Source organism: Podarcis erhardii, assembly GCF_964252035.2.
Source record: "Podarcis erhardii genome assembly, chromosome: 10".
Classification (NCBI taxonomy): domain Eukaryota; kingdom Metazoa; phylum Chordata; class Lepidosauria; order Squamata; family Lacertidae; genus Podarcis; species Podarcis erhardii.
The window spans coordinates 51835241-51849106 of record NC_138500.1 but is presented as its reverse complement, the minus strand read 5'-3'; the positions used below and the strand labels follow the sequence as shown (position 1 = coordinate 51849106).

General features: G+C 39.2%; 1 protein-coding gene across 1 annotated transcript in view; it reads left to right on the top strand.

Annotated features, from left to right (window-relative positions):
• CNTN1 (contactin 1) overlaps positions 1-13866 on the top strand; it is a 54104-nt gene that overhangs the window by 26028 nt on the left and 14210 nt on the right. The window contains exons 14-18 of the mRNA XM_081877865.1: positions 765-940; positions 6220-6340; positions 7884-8042; positions 9460-9609; positions 12826-12896. Coding sequence (XP_081733991.1) covers positions 765-940; positions 6220-6340; positions 7884-8042; positions 9460-9609; positions 12826-12896 — 677 coding nt within the window. The remainder of the gene's footprint in view (positions 1-764; positions 941-6219; positions 6341-7883; positions 8043-9459; positions 9610-12825; positions 12897-13866) is intronic.

Below are 13866 nucleotides of genomic sequence, written 5' to 3'. Positions count from 1 at the left end.
ACTGCATGGACTGTCAGTTAAGCTCTCTGGCGCACATACTGGATTTGACATGGATTACATCTTTTTATTATATTTTTATTCCAACTTTTTCCCAGATGGCCTACATAGCCCTTATTTTATCCCCACAACAGCCCTATGAGGTAGCTTAGGCTAGTGACTGGACAATGGTCACCTAGTGAGCTTCATGGCTGAATGGAGATTTGAGCCCTAGTCTTGCAGATCCTAGATTCAAATGTTTATGATTACACCACACTCACTCGGAATTCTATTGAAGTCATAGGAAAAGGACCATCTCTCTGTTTCAGATCCCTCTTTGTTCTACTGCTATTCCTATAATAATATTTGTCTATTGTATGCAGGGTTGTATACGTATTATTATAGTAGTATATATCTATATCTATATCTATATCTATATCTATATCTATATCTATATCTATATCTATATCTATATCTATATCTATATCTATATCTGTATCTTAAGACTGCAGTCCTGTGCACAATTGCACGGGAGTAAGTTTTACAGAACTCTGTGTGTCTTACTGCCAATTAAACAAGGCCCAAAACATTACTAAAACACCGTAAGTATCTTTTTTCATTACAATTAAGAGGCCTCAGCAGAAACAGGATGTAATAGGTCTGGAAATGGACTACACTTGTCATGGTGAGAATAATCCATAGTGAAATTCTCAGATACAGAAGTTTAGTTGCACTTCTACTGTTTTGTTGATGTGCAAATGTTCTGCTTTCTCTCCTAAACTGCACAGCGGCTACAAAGATTGTTTTAGCACCAACCAATGTTGACGTCACAGTTGGATGGAATGCTACCATGCAGTGTCTCGCCGAGCACGATCGATCTTTAGACCTTACTTTTATTTGGCTTCTCAATGGATATCCAATAGATATTGATAAAGACAATGAACATTATGAAAGGGCCATCATGGTAAGATACAGCACATTTTTATCACAGTAGAATTAGGCATGGTTTGTGTGATAACTTTTCGATTTTCTTCTTTTCCCCATTTTTTTGTGGCAGTGGGGCAGGGAAGAGAACTAATTTTAGAAGGGGTGCGGAAAAGCCACCTCCATGGACTAGTAAACTTTTTCAAGCTAGGAGTTTACTATTAAAGGGGGACATGACATTGTTGCATCTTGTAGAAACTGCATTGTTTATCGACAAGATAGCAGAACTCAGGCTTCAGAATTAGCTATTCCAAGACATTTCTACTTTTCACTGCTCCTACTATGAAAAAGTTTAACTCCTGATGTCTACAAGTGTGATTGCCTCTGGCACTTACCTTCATTGTTGGGAGTTAACTATTATTTTGTGTTTTTATGAAAAGCAACAAAATATAAATTGAGAAAGAAGACAGTTGTAAATGATATAATCTATAACACAATCCTAACCATGTAGTATACTAAAAAATAAGTCATACTGATTTCTCCTGTACGAAAAATGGGCACAGCTATCCTGAAATGTGGCATTCTTCTTCCTAGAAATGTTGTTTTGCCATCTCATACTCCGATATTTTAAATCCTGCTTATTTTAGATATCCATCAGTAACTTTCCCTCTTTGGTAATATTGCATAGAGCTTACGCTCCTTCCATTTGTTTCCATTTATTCATTAAAATAGTAATGTTGCATGAGTAAATTCACAACATCTTAAGACTTATTTTGCCCAATAATTTCTGGTTTAATATATGTGATACAAGGCCCCCATTTGCTACACAGGCCACCTTGGAGCCCAACTTGGAAGGTGTGGCTAGATTAAATCATAGAATCATAGAATCATAGAGTTGGAAGAGACCACAAGGGCCATCGAGTCCAACCCCCTGCCAAGCAGGAAACATCATCAGAGCACTCCTGACATATGGTTGTCAAGCCTCTGCTTAAAGACCTCCAAAGAAGGAGACTCCACCACACTCCTTGGCAGCAAATTCCACTGTCGAACAGCTCTTACTGTCAGGAAGTTCTTCCTAATGTTTAGGTGAAATCTTCTTGCTTGTAGTTTGGAACCATTGCTCCGTGTCCGCTTCTCTGGAGCAGCAGAAAACAACCTTTCTCCCTCCTCTATGTGACATCCTTTTATATATTTGAACATGGCTATCATATCACCCCTTAACCTCATTTTCAAGGGAGAACTAGTTCATGTGTGAAGGTTGAAGCACTCCCTGTCTATGATTCTTTCTTGCAAACAGTTCTACTTTCCATTAACATTCCAATGAGTTGCCTCATGGTGTATAGTTCTATCCTGACAGAGTTGAAGGTGATACGATAAAGACACAGTTTCTTGTATCCCATTCCAAATCTCATGAATAGTGGCAATAGTGGGGGGGGGTGTATCATCCTAGCATACCACCTGCAAGTTCATGTAAAAACAACAACATCCCTACAGCCCATATTTAGTTCTGGACAAACACTCTTGGTAGTTTTAAAGCTGGTTTTCAGCAGCTGCCAATTTGTCCTTCCCACCCATAACAATTCTCTCTTTTCAACAGCCCTTTCCCCCTATCTTGGAGTTACAGGCTCTGGTCACCAGATGGCAGCTTTGCATAAGGTTTACTGTTCCCAGTTAGGGATGGGAACAGAAATCATGGGCAGATTAATCTGTTGCATCAAAGTATCAGACTGGAGATTACCATAGAGACAAAAAGATTAAGCAACTAAGTATCATAACATTAAATATCTGTTGGCTATTTTGTGTCATAACTTTATGATGCATACCAGATATTTGGCAGACTTTGTTGTGGTTCACAATTATCCTTTTTTCTGGTAGCTGCAATAATATTAATATTCAAGTAAGGAATATGGGGAATTAATGGGGGGAGGGTTTAAAATAGTTGCACTGACCTATGTATTCACTTCATAAAGTCAACAATGAAACTTAAAACTAATTTGCATCCATTAGAAACGCAGGTGGCCATCTAAAATAGTGTCAGTTGTTTGCGTTATTTGGTCTTTATTGTTTTGAAAAGCAATTGCTGCTAAGTGGCATACTTTCAGTTGTCAAGAAACAGTAGTGACTCAGCCGCTAGACTCCCTGCTAATCTGCAAGACGTGCCTAAAACATCTATTGTCAGAGATAAGAAAGGAAAACATTAGCTTCTTGTGCATAAGTTGCACAATTTTAAAGTAGCAGCTTTGGTAGTTTGTTTTTTAAATGTAGGTCTTTAAAACTTTGATGAGCATCTGAGTGCTAAATTGCTTGTATACTTGGAACATATCTGAAAGCTGCCATCAAAATTTCCAGTTCATGATTCAGTTCTTCCTGTAGTTTGTAACCCAGCCAAGCTGAGGTTTTCAGTAAAAACATAGCTGGGCATGCTTTTCTATGCTGAGGCTTAAACTTGCTGCTGACCATGCTCATTATTTGCTTTGTAAGCTTTATTCTAGAGAACCAACGTTCCCATGGAGCACTGGAAAGCTTGATTACAAACCGCTAAATGTTTGATTCCATAGAGATTTCATATGCAAACTGGCGCCATCTAGATATGAAGATTATTGCATGTTTTCTTCCCTCAAATGAGCTGCTGCAGAGCTTCAACACAAAATGTATCTGCTACATACTATTTCCATCGGTCAATTCAGTATTTTAGACAAAGTGTAAAGCAAATATTGAACAACGTGCAGCTCAAGGATTTTTTAGTTATATTGGTTCAAACTGGCAACATGATATGATGGGTCCCATTTTCCTAATAATTAATAGAATCTCAGTGTGTGAAACAGAGACGAACAATATCCATATGGGATGCATTGGGTCTTCCCTATGCTTTATTGGTGCATCCAACTGAAGGCAACATTCATATAATTGTGCCTTGTATAGTTCTTTCCAGCATGCATTAAAACAAATCTTTATTGCTGAAAGCTGGCATTAAATATGTGACTAAATGACCCACCCACCCTTCCCTCAAAAACATGCTGTAAAATACAGTTTTCAGTACAGGAAAATATTTTTATTTGCAAATTGGTTGGCTTCCTTCAAGACTAATTAACCAAAACTCTCAAAATATTATTGCTACCCTGTAGGACAACTCCTTTATATTATTTTCTAATGGCTCAGTGAACAAGCATCAGTGAATATTTCTTAGTCACCTCTCAAGAGTTCTTATCTTCCTGACTCCCCAATCAATACTGGATAGAATGAGCAACCTGGATTGAATTAAGGGAATTAAGACAGTAAAATGTTAACCATGTCAAGATGGTATGATATGAATTCAGCTGTTACTCTCTTGTAACATTTTACCACATATGAAAGTGCTCTAGATATATTTCAAGAGGGTGATTGAGGAGTTTATGGAAATACTTTAAAAGAGGAACACATGTTTAACTCACTTAATTGATCTCAGTACATTTTATTAATAAACTGCAAAGTAGATTTACAAAGAAACTTGCCTTCAGCTTACAGTGTTGAAATTGGGCTTAGATTTTAATTGCTTGTCATTGGACTCAATTAGGCCTGAGGATATAACTTTTTATTTTAGACAGTGAACTACCCAAATAGAATATGATACTAAATGTAATGATTGATTTTTTTTTAATACAACTACAAACACATTACACAGAAAAACACAGCTCTGCATAAAACAGAGCTTAAAAATCAGTCTGAATCGAAGTTCTTGAATTCCCCGCATTGCAGGGCAAGATTGCAGGTTGTATTATTTATTTGAAACATTTATATTCTGCTTTGTCTTCAAGTATCAATAATTATATTGTTAATTATCAAGGTATAGGTGCCATACAATGTATAAAATCCATTAGAAAGAAAAATCAGATGTAGTTTTTAAAAGGCCCTATAAAATTCATATATATAAAGAACAAAAACAAAAATAAACAATAAAGAGCAACAAGCAAGCCTCCCTGAAATGCTTGGCAAAATAAAACAGTTTGGACTAACTAAGCCAACATGACCTGAATATTTGTAGAGAGTGTGTTTCATGGGCTGGATGCCACCATAGAAAAAGCCCTGGATGTCATCTGCCTTACCTCCCAAAGCAGGGGAAACTGGTCCAGGCTTCTAACATTAGCTTTAAAGCAGGGGTAGCCAACATGGTGCCTTCTACATGTTATGAATTGCAACTCCCATAATCCTTGACTATTGGCCATGCTGGCTGGAACTAACAGAAGTTGTAGTCCAAAATATCTAGAGAGCACCATGTTTGTGACCTCTGTCTTGAGAGTAGGCAGAGTGTTTGTTCGGATGCCTCTGGCCAGGTTATTTAGATGTTTATAAGTAAAGGCAGCACTTTGAACTTCAAATAGAAACAAGTGAACAAAATATGGCCATAAAATGCTTAGCAAATAAATTGCACTGATTTACTGAGAGTTTATTAACATCACCCTTGGGGTTTCTACATACAGGCCTTCATCAAATTGGAACTCTTCTATTGATCTATGCTACGTGGATGTACTGGTAGTAAAAGAGTATTACTTTTCCACCATCACAACCATACTGTAGGCTGTAAAAGGTGGTTGCTCAAACTCTGCCCAAGTGGCACATCTGGAGGCTGTTTTTGCAGCTTCAGTCCCAGAGATCTGTCTTGACTGTTATCAGTAGAAAGGACACGTAGGAGTGCTTGTGTTGAACGTACAAGTTATGACTTCAGAAAGCACGGTTTGACTGGGGTTTTGAAGGATTTTTTCAAAAAGAATTGCTGCAAAATGTGGGGAGAACTACATTTAAGATTGGGTAAACAAGAAACTGAGAAAACTAAAACTGACACCCATTCCACGGTATGACAAATACAGTGGTACCTCAGGTTACAGACACTTCAGGTTACAGACTCCGCTAACCCAGAAATAGTACCTCAGGTTAAGAACTTTGTTTCACAATGAGAACAGAAATTGCACAACGGCAGTACAGCGGCAGCAGGAGACCCCATTAGCTAAAGTGGTACCTCAGGTTAAGAACAGTTTCAGGTTAAGAATGGACCTCCAGAATGAATTAAGTACTTAACCCAAGGTACCACTGTATTCAAACACTGAATTCTGAAAAGAAAGGGGATTATAAGCAAATCATTTTAGAAGGTTTTTTTAAAACATTATGAAATGGAATTATGTTCTGCACATCAGTCAACACCTACATTAGACAGTAAAATTTTTCATGCATTTTTTAAAATACAGCTCAGTCAGCAGAGCATGAGGCTCTTAATCTCAGGGTTGTGGGTTTGAGATATGAGTTCAGTGGAGGATTACTGACTTCTGTCGTTCCTCTCTTCCATAGATAAAAAACAACGGTGAACTTATAGTAAAAAATGCCCAACTACGGCATGCTGGAAGATACACATGCGTTGCTCAGTCAATTGTTGATAATGCTACAGCTTCAGCTGATCTTGTTGTGAGAGGTAACTTTTTTGTTTAAATAAAAAATTTATGGGCCAGAGTCAACTACTTGCACTGCTGAAACTGTCATCATAGTGTGACATGGATTTCCACCCTATTTCAGAAAGAATTATTATTAAAATGGTGGCCGCCAAAAGGGGAAAGCTATCTTCTCCCTCAGAATGGCCTCTAGAGCAAATTCACACCAGGGCACAACTTTATTTGGGGCATTACAGGGATTTAAATGTGTCCTGACAACATAGAGGAACCAGAGGAGCACTGGTGAGAACCCCATTCTTGAAATTCAAGCCTATCTTTCAAAACATACAAGAGCGAATAAAGGTTTTACACCCCTTGGCAATCTTTGTTTAATTCGAGCCCTACAACTTTATTTGGGCATGAGTGAGATCTCCTAAAAGCTTAAGAAAAGAACTGTTGCATCAGGTCAGTCTAGTCAAGCATCCTGTTTGGATCTCACAGCAGGTCAACCAGATCCTTGTGGGAAACCTGAAAGCAGGACCTAAGTACAACAGCACTCTCCCCAGTAGTGATACCCAAAATTGGTGTTCAAACTGCCTCAGAGTATGGAGGTGGCCATCCTGGCTAGTAGCCATTGAAAGCCTTAGCCTTCGTGAATTTTCCTAAGCTATCCAGGTTGGTGGCCTTCACTCCATTTTGTGGGAGCACATTCCATAGTTAAGCTGTGCACTGTGTAAAGTACAGTGGTACTTCAGGTTACATACACTTCAGGTTACAGACTCCACTAACCCAGAAATATTACCTCGGGTTAAGAACTTTGCTTCAGGATGAGAACAGAAATCGTGCTCCGATGGCGCAGCAGCAGCAGGAGGCCCCATTAGCTAAAGTGGTGCTCCAGGTTAAGAACAGTTTCAGGTTAAGAACGGACCTCTGGAACAAATTAAGTTCTTAACCCAAGGTACCACTGTATCTCTGTTACTTGCTCTTTTTCTAAAATGAAGAGCCCAAATGGGCTTTCTTCATAGGGGAGCTGCTCCAGCCCCTTGAGAATCCAACTTTCCCCTGGATTCATAAGGAAATGAGCAAATTTATTTCTGGGGAAAAATCAGGTCATTTTCTTTCTTGAGCCCATCCAAGCAGCTTAGGAAATGAAAGGGCCTTCTCCCTCTTTAGTTATCCTGATTCAAATTGTGCAGTGGTCCCAGCCAAGAAGGCATCAGGGAGGAAGAACATTTTTCTGTGTCCTTCCTCTTCCCTTTCCATAAGTCTGATATACTGCAGAGTCCATCAGAGGTCCCAGAGTTGTGCTGCTCAGCTATTTAAGAGCTCTGGGAGTTCATAATTAGACCAGGCTCAAATCAAGTCCCACAACATCCCTAATTTTATTAATTAGGCTTATTGTATTAGTTACTGGGTCCTTAGATGTGCAACAACCCCTGAATTTCTGTACAAAACTCTCAGTGGAACATTTATTGCAAAGCTTGAAGAGGATGCAATTCATTTCTTTAAATTTTTTATTTTGTTGATACCTATCTATTCAATATTAGATTAGGTTATGTCATTATCTTTCATGGAAATGTTTTTCAGGACCTCCAGGCCCCCCAGGAGGACTCAAAGTGGAAGATATTAGAAACACATCTGTAGTTCTTACTTGGAGCCGTGGGACAGACAATCATAGTCCTATTTCAAATTACACTATCCAGTCAAGGAATTTTCTTTCTGAGTACTGGAAGGATGCCAAAACAGGTAAGAGTAATATTAGAAAGATTAACGTATACCTACCAGACTGAATGTAGGTACACATTACTAAAAAAAATACAGAAGCTGTTTAATGGTTGGCGTGAAAGAGAGAAAAACATATTGTGCAGGTAAAGTAGTGCTGTAACACACTTGCCTGCATCACTTTCACAGTCTTGGTCTCTAGGTTTTAAATTGTGCTCCATTTTGTGCATTAATATATATGCATCCTGGTGTTTAGCAAAGGCAGAGAGTTCAGCAACAGAATGATGTGGAATTTTACCTTCTGTGCAGAATACAATCTCCCTATTTCCTCTCCAAAATCACTTCTGACCTGCTACTGCAAAATTAGAGGAACCTTTAATAAGTCACGTCTCAACCATCAAGTAAATGTTGTTGCTCTGCATCTTGGCAGGCAGTCATAGTATCTTTTGGTACTATATCTAATTCAGGAACAAAAAGTGTGGGCAATACTGAAAATGTTCTCTCTGTCTGTCTCTCTCTTTCTGTCTCTTGCTCTTCTGTACTAAAGGTATTGTTATAAAAATGATATAATGTGATTTAGGGTGGAATGCCTCAGGGTCATGGACTCCTGTCAATGTGATATTAGGGTAGGGGTCGTAAACCTTTTGGTGTCCATGGGCATAGTTGCAAACCAGTGAGAGTGTTGTGGGCACACCACACCCACTGTAACCAAGGACATGCTATGGCTACAACCTAGTCTTTTAGCTACAATATAATGCTACATACAAGCCCAATTTCAGCAGAAGGAGGGAAGGGAACCCTGTGGGCACTAGTGAATACCTCTGCAGACACAATGGCAATCACTGCATAAGTATACAGTAACATACATTTAGAAACCATGTTCACACAACGGTAATTGCAGTGTTTTGTATTGATAGGGCAGCCACATTTGCACACACTGACCCCAACTTAATGTTTGGAAAATGTAACAAATTCCAACATATCTCAATGGAATATGTCAAGAGGCCCCTGATTTGATTTGATTTGATTTGATTTGATTTGATTTGATTTGATTTGATGTTCATTTTCATCATGTTGATGCACTTGATGTTATTGAAATAAGTTTAGTGTCCATGTTGATTGGAAAAACATAGCAGTAGCTGAATGATTCAAGTGGCTCCTTTTCTATTTTTCTTGTGCGTGTTTTGGAAAGTAGAATAGAAGTTATGTTTGCATAAAAATGTCTCCATGGTCTCTAAAATATGACAGGCTACACCATTGGAATGGTATCATTTCAGGGATCTTGCCCAACTGCATTTGTTTTCTAGGCTGGTGGCTCTTCATAAATAATTGGACTGACAAGAGAGGCTGTCCATGTGGCAACTGAAATGTGAACATCACAACCTTGGCTGCTATTGTTTGCTTTTTCTGTGTATTAAATAATCTTTCTGTTTTCATTTAGACCCTCCAGTTGTTGATGGAAATGTGGAGTCAGCCAAGGTGATTGATTTAATCCCATGGATGGAATATGAATTTCGGATAATGGCCACTAATATTTTAGGGAAAGGAGACCCTAGTATGCCATCACAGAAAATCCGAACAGAGGGATCTTGTACGTACGCACTAATGCCATCTCTGATTCAATTACCAGTTTGAAATCCAGAATAGTATTGTAGTATAAAATACTTAATAGGTAACTATCACATTTGCTGCAAAAATGAGCAAGTTTTCTTAGGATTCAGGTAAACTATTCTTTTTTTCACATTCTGCATCATGTTTTGCAGTTTCTGTGTGGTGTGAAATAAGCACTCACTTTAAATGAGGCTAACCAAAGGAGTCCAATGTATAAAGACCATTGCAGTCACATACATTTCCAGACTAGGCCAACTTGAATTCCACCATGTGGTGACTGCAGAACTCAGTGCATGTTAGGGGGGAAATGGTTGTCTAAATCACCACTTACTCATACCAAAACAGCATATTTATTTCTTTTCTTTTTTACAGCACTTAATTTTATGTAGATGGTGCTTAACTTAAAAACACAGGGTATTTTAGAAGAAGGGAAATATTTGTGCTTATATTCGGTGAATGTTCACATAATCATGAAGTTTTTGAAAGTGGAGAAGAAGCTGTTCTAATAGTAGCCCAACAGATCAAATTCTCAAAATTTCCATATGAACACCAAGCCACTGTTTCTAGGTAGAAATTTTCTAAATTTTCCTTTAGCACTGCAATTTTCGATTTGCTTGCCTTAAGTTTCAAGAGGCATGCAATGCTCAACCTTTCCTGGAACAATTTTGGGCTCTATCATATCATATAGCAATGGAGATTGCTGTGTGCATACACTGGCAGAGTCATTAAGTGTTACTAGCAATGCACCTGCCCAGCTCCAACCTTGCCACCACCTCATCCCTCCCACTAAGTAGCACTGAGGAGTACCTATTGAAATTAAACTTCTGTTAGCACCTGCCTGAACATCACTTGGTTTTTCCACATTTGATGGATGACAGTGTAATGTGCTGTAAGGTATGATATGCATATAAACACATAATTCACTACCACACAATGTGGTGAAGGCCACCAAATTGGATTTCTGTAAAAGAGAGTTGTGCAAAGTTATGGAGAATAAAGCTATCCATGGCCACCCTTTTGCACAGGGGTTGCTTTCCAGGTCATGGCCCGCATCAGTGATGCGTAAGAACCTGCCCCACCCCATTATGTGCCTGCTCTGTTATGCTCCTGTTACGCACCCTTCAGGGACTGAAAACTTTGTGTGTGAGCCTTGGTTGCACGCAGAATAACTGTTCCCTGTACAGTGGTACTTCGGGTTACATATGCTTTAGGTTGCAAACACTTCAGGTTACAAACTCCACTAACCCAGAAATAGTACCTCGGGTTAAGAACTTTGCTTCAGGATGAGAACAGAAATCGTGCTCCGATGGCGCAGCGGCAGCGGGAGTCCCCATTAGCTAAAGTGGTGCTTCAGGTTAAGAACAGTTTCAGGTTAAGAACGGACCTCCAGAACGAATTAAGTACTTAACCCGAGGTACCACTGTACTACTACCTCCAGTTTTGGAAGCACTATGTTTTTGAATGCCAGCTGCCGGAAAAGGCAAACAAGGAGAGTGGTTTTGTGCTTGGTCCTGCCTGTGCTCATCTGGTTAGCCACTATGAGAACGGGTTGCTGGACCTGGATGGATTTTTGGCCTGATCCAGCAGGGTTCTTACGTTCTTATCCATTATTTGTAATGATCATTTACATATGCAAGCCATCATATGCAAGCATGGCTGAACCAGCTCCTAGAGTTGTAATATGCTGAACAGCTAGACATTTGTATTCTAATCTGCACAGAGTACTAATACCCTGAACATCTTAGCTTTACAGATGCAGATGTCTCGGTTTTGGCAAATTGATGTCATAGATGAGGTGCATTATTCTAAACAGCTCTTCAGATGGTTTTTAATCTCCCCTTTTTATATTCACAATGCAACATAATGCAGCTGTTGTTGTGTGTTGGTGCATATGCCTTGGCTTGGCAGTGTAACAATATGGGGGGGGGACTAACCAAATTCTGCATTATGATCATAAGAAAACATGCCAAAGTGTTTTTGCATGTTGTACTAGATAATGTTGGTTTACAAATGAGTGAAAGCTCTCAAAACAGTGTCAAAGGCATGACCTTATCCTCCATAGCACACATTCTGCTTTGTCTAAATGCTTAATGTTAGATCTCAGTGCACAGTTGTGCATAATCTTTGGCCTTCAACACACATATTATTTAACTGTGTCTTCTACATGAAGAATTAGCTCTGTCCTTATTGTTGAAGATAATGCATGCTGCTTTGACTGTATGCAGGAGATAACAGCATTTCTCTGGGAAGTCATATGTCACTGCAGAAATGCACAGAAAAGCCTGCATGTCATTCTTCAGCAAATTAGTAGTAGATTATCCTTTTGTGTTGGCCTTTCAGCCCAGATATTGGGCCATTGTCTTGAATGAATACATATCAGGAGTATAAATGTGAAGCATTTGTACGGCTAAAGAGCCACAACTGGCAGTACCCTGTTGAAACTGGCACTGTTTTAAGGATGAAGGAAGCATTAGCTAGGAAAGCTGACTGAAAGAGGAAAGTAAACCTCAATGAAAAAGTATTTCCAACTAAAACAAAATCTAAACAAATAAACAGGACTAGTGTAGCTGACACTTCCTTTTTCAGCAGTTGTTTTAATAAAAGAGCTTAGGTCTAAAATGTAGTGTATAAACTTGGGAAATGAATTGATTCCTAAAGAAGCACTTCTGATAGTTTGGAAAATGGCAGAAAGGAGGAAATATGACAAGTGAGGGAATTAAGTAAAATAACAGAGAAATTGTACCAGTCCTTGTTAGCACTTCAGTTTAAGTATTATAAATGCAATTATGAATATTCCTTAACACTCTGAGTTGTGCAGTTTTATTACCATAAGCTACTCGTGGATGTAAATTTTAGGTATGTGCTTAAAGTACATGAGTACAAACTATTGAGGTGAGAGCAATAAATCTTCTGAATGTCTAATTAACACCCCCCTCCCACCGAAAAATTGAATTACTGTATATGTTCAAGAAAAACGGTACACTATAGCCAAACCTAGATTCATGTTTCTTCTGGAAACAGAGTTTGCTTTTCATTTGGCAAGTCCCAAGACTTTCTCAGCAATTACAGGCTATCATTACTATAATTGTGTGGGCCTTATGGACTCAATGGCATTCTTAATGAGAGGGGAGATTAAATGATGGTTTATTTTATTTTATGAAAGCAGAGAAAACATTTCTCTTTTTCTGTTCTTTAGCTCCAAACGTGGCTCCTTCTGAAGTTGGAGGAGGGGGTGGCAGCAATCGAGAGCTGACAATAACTTGGGTGGTAGGTATAATAATAAAATTATGCTTAATCTTCACACTGTTATAAAAGGACCTGTTCATGTTGAACCAAGGATGGTAGTGTTAAGATTACAAGTACTGTAGATGCCATGTCAATTTTGGTTATAGTCTTGGTGATTTTGTAAAAGGGTTAAACTCATTTAATCTTTTCTGGGAACTCACCTTAAAGGTTACAAAGCATAAAATGAATTAAGATTAGTAATGGTGCCAATATTTGAAACTTATATATTGGGGATGTCCAACCAGTAGATCATGACCTACTGGTAGATCCCCAGCTGATCCTGGTAGATCACAGGATCCACATCATGTACAAAAAGTTACAGGGGAAAAAGCTTAAAAACTCTGCAATCCTCCCCCCCCCCAAAAAAAACTCAACAACTCTGGGCAATCCACCCACCCCACGCACGCTCCTCCTCCCTCCAAGGACAATGGGTGAATCATTGCCAGTTTTTTTATACTGGGAGTAGATCGCAGTCTCTTGGGAGTTGGACATGCCTGTATGATTTATCTAGCTCCTAATGCACAGCTGTATTTTGAATAAGGGCACAATTTACCCAGAGTTCTTGTCCAGCTCAGAATGTCCAGTGAGGGTTCTACCCATACACATTCAGCAAGGCCAGGTGATCAAAGCCAGGTGATTGGCAAGGGAAGGTGCATGCCCTGGCAAGAACATGCACTTGTTTGCACCGCACTGACCTCACTCTGCCTCCCCCTTCTCCTTTCTGTCCTGGTATGCAGCAGAATAGAATAGAATATATTATTTATACCCCGCCCATCTGGCTGGGTTTCCCCAGCCATTCTGGGTGACTTCCAACAGAGTATTAAAATAAAGTGGTCTGTTAAACATATAAAGCTTCCCTAAAGAGGGCTGCGGACACGGGTGGCGCTGTGGGTTAAACCACAGACCCTAGGACTTGCCGATCAGAAGGTCGGCGGTTCGAATCCCTGCAATG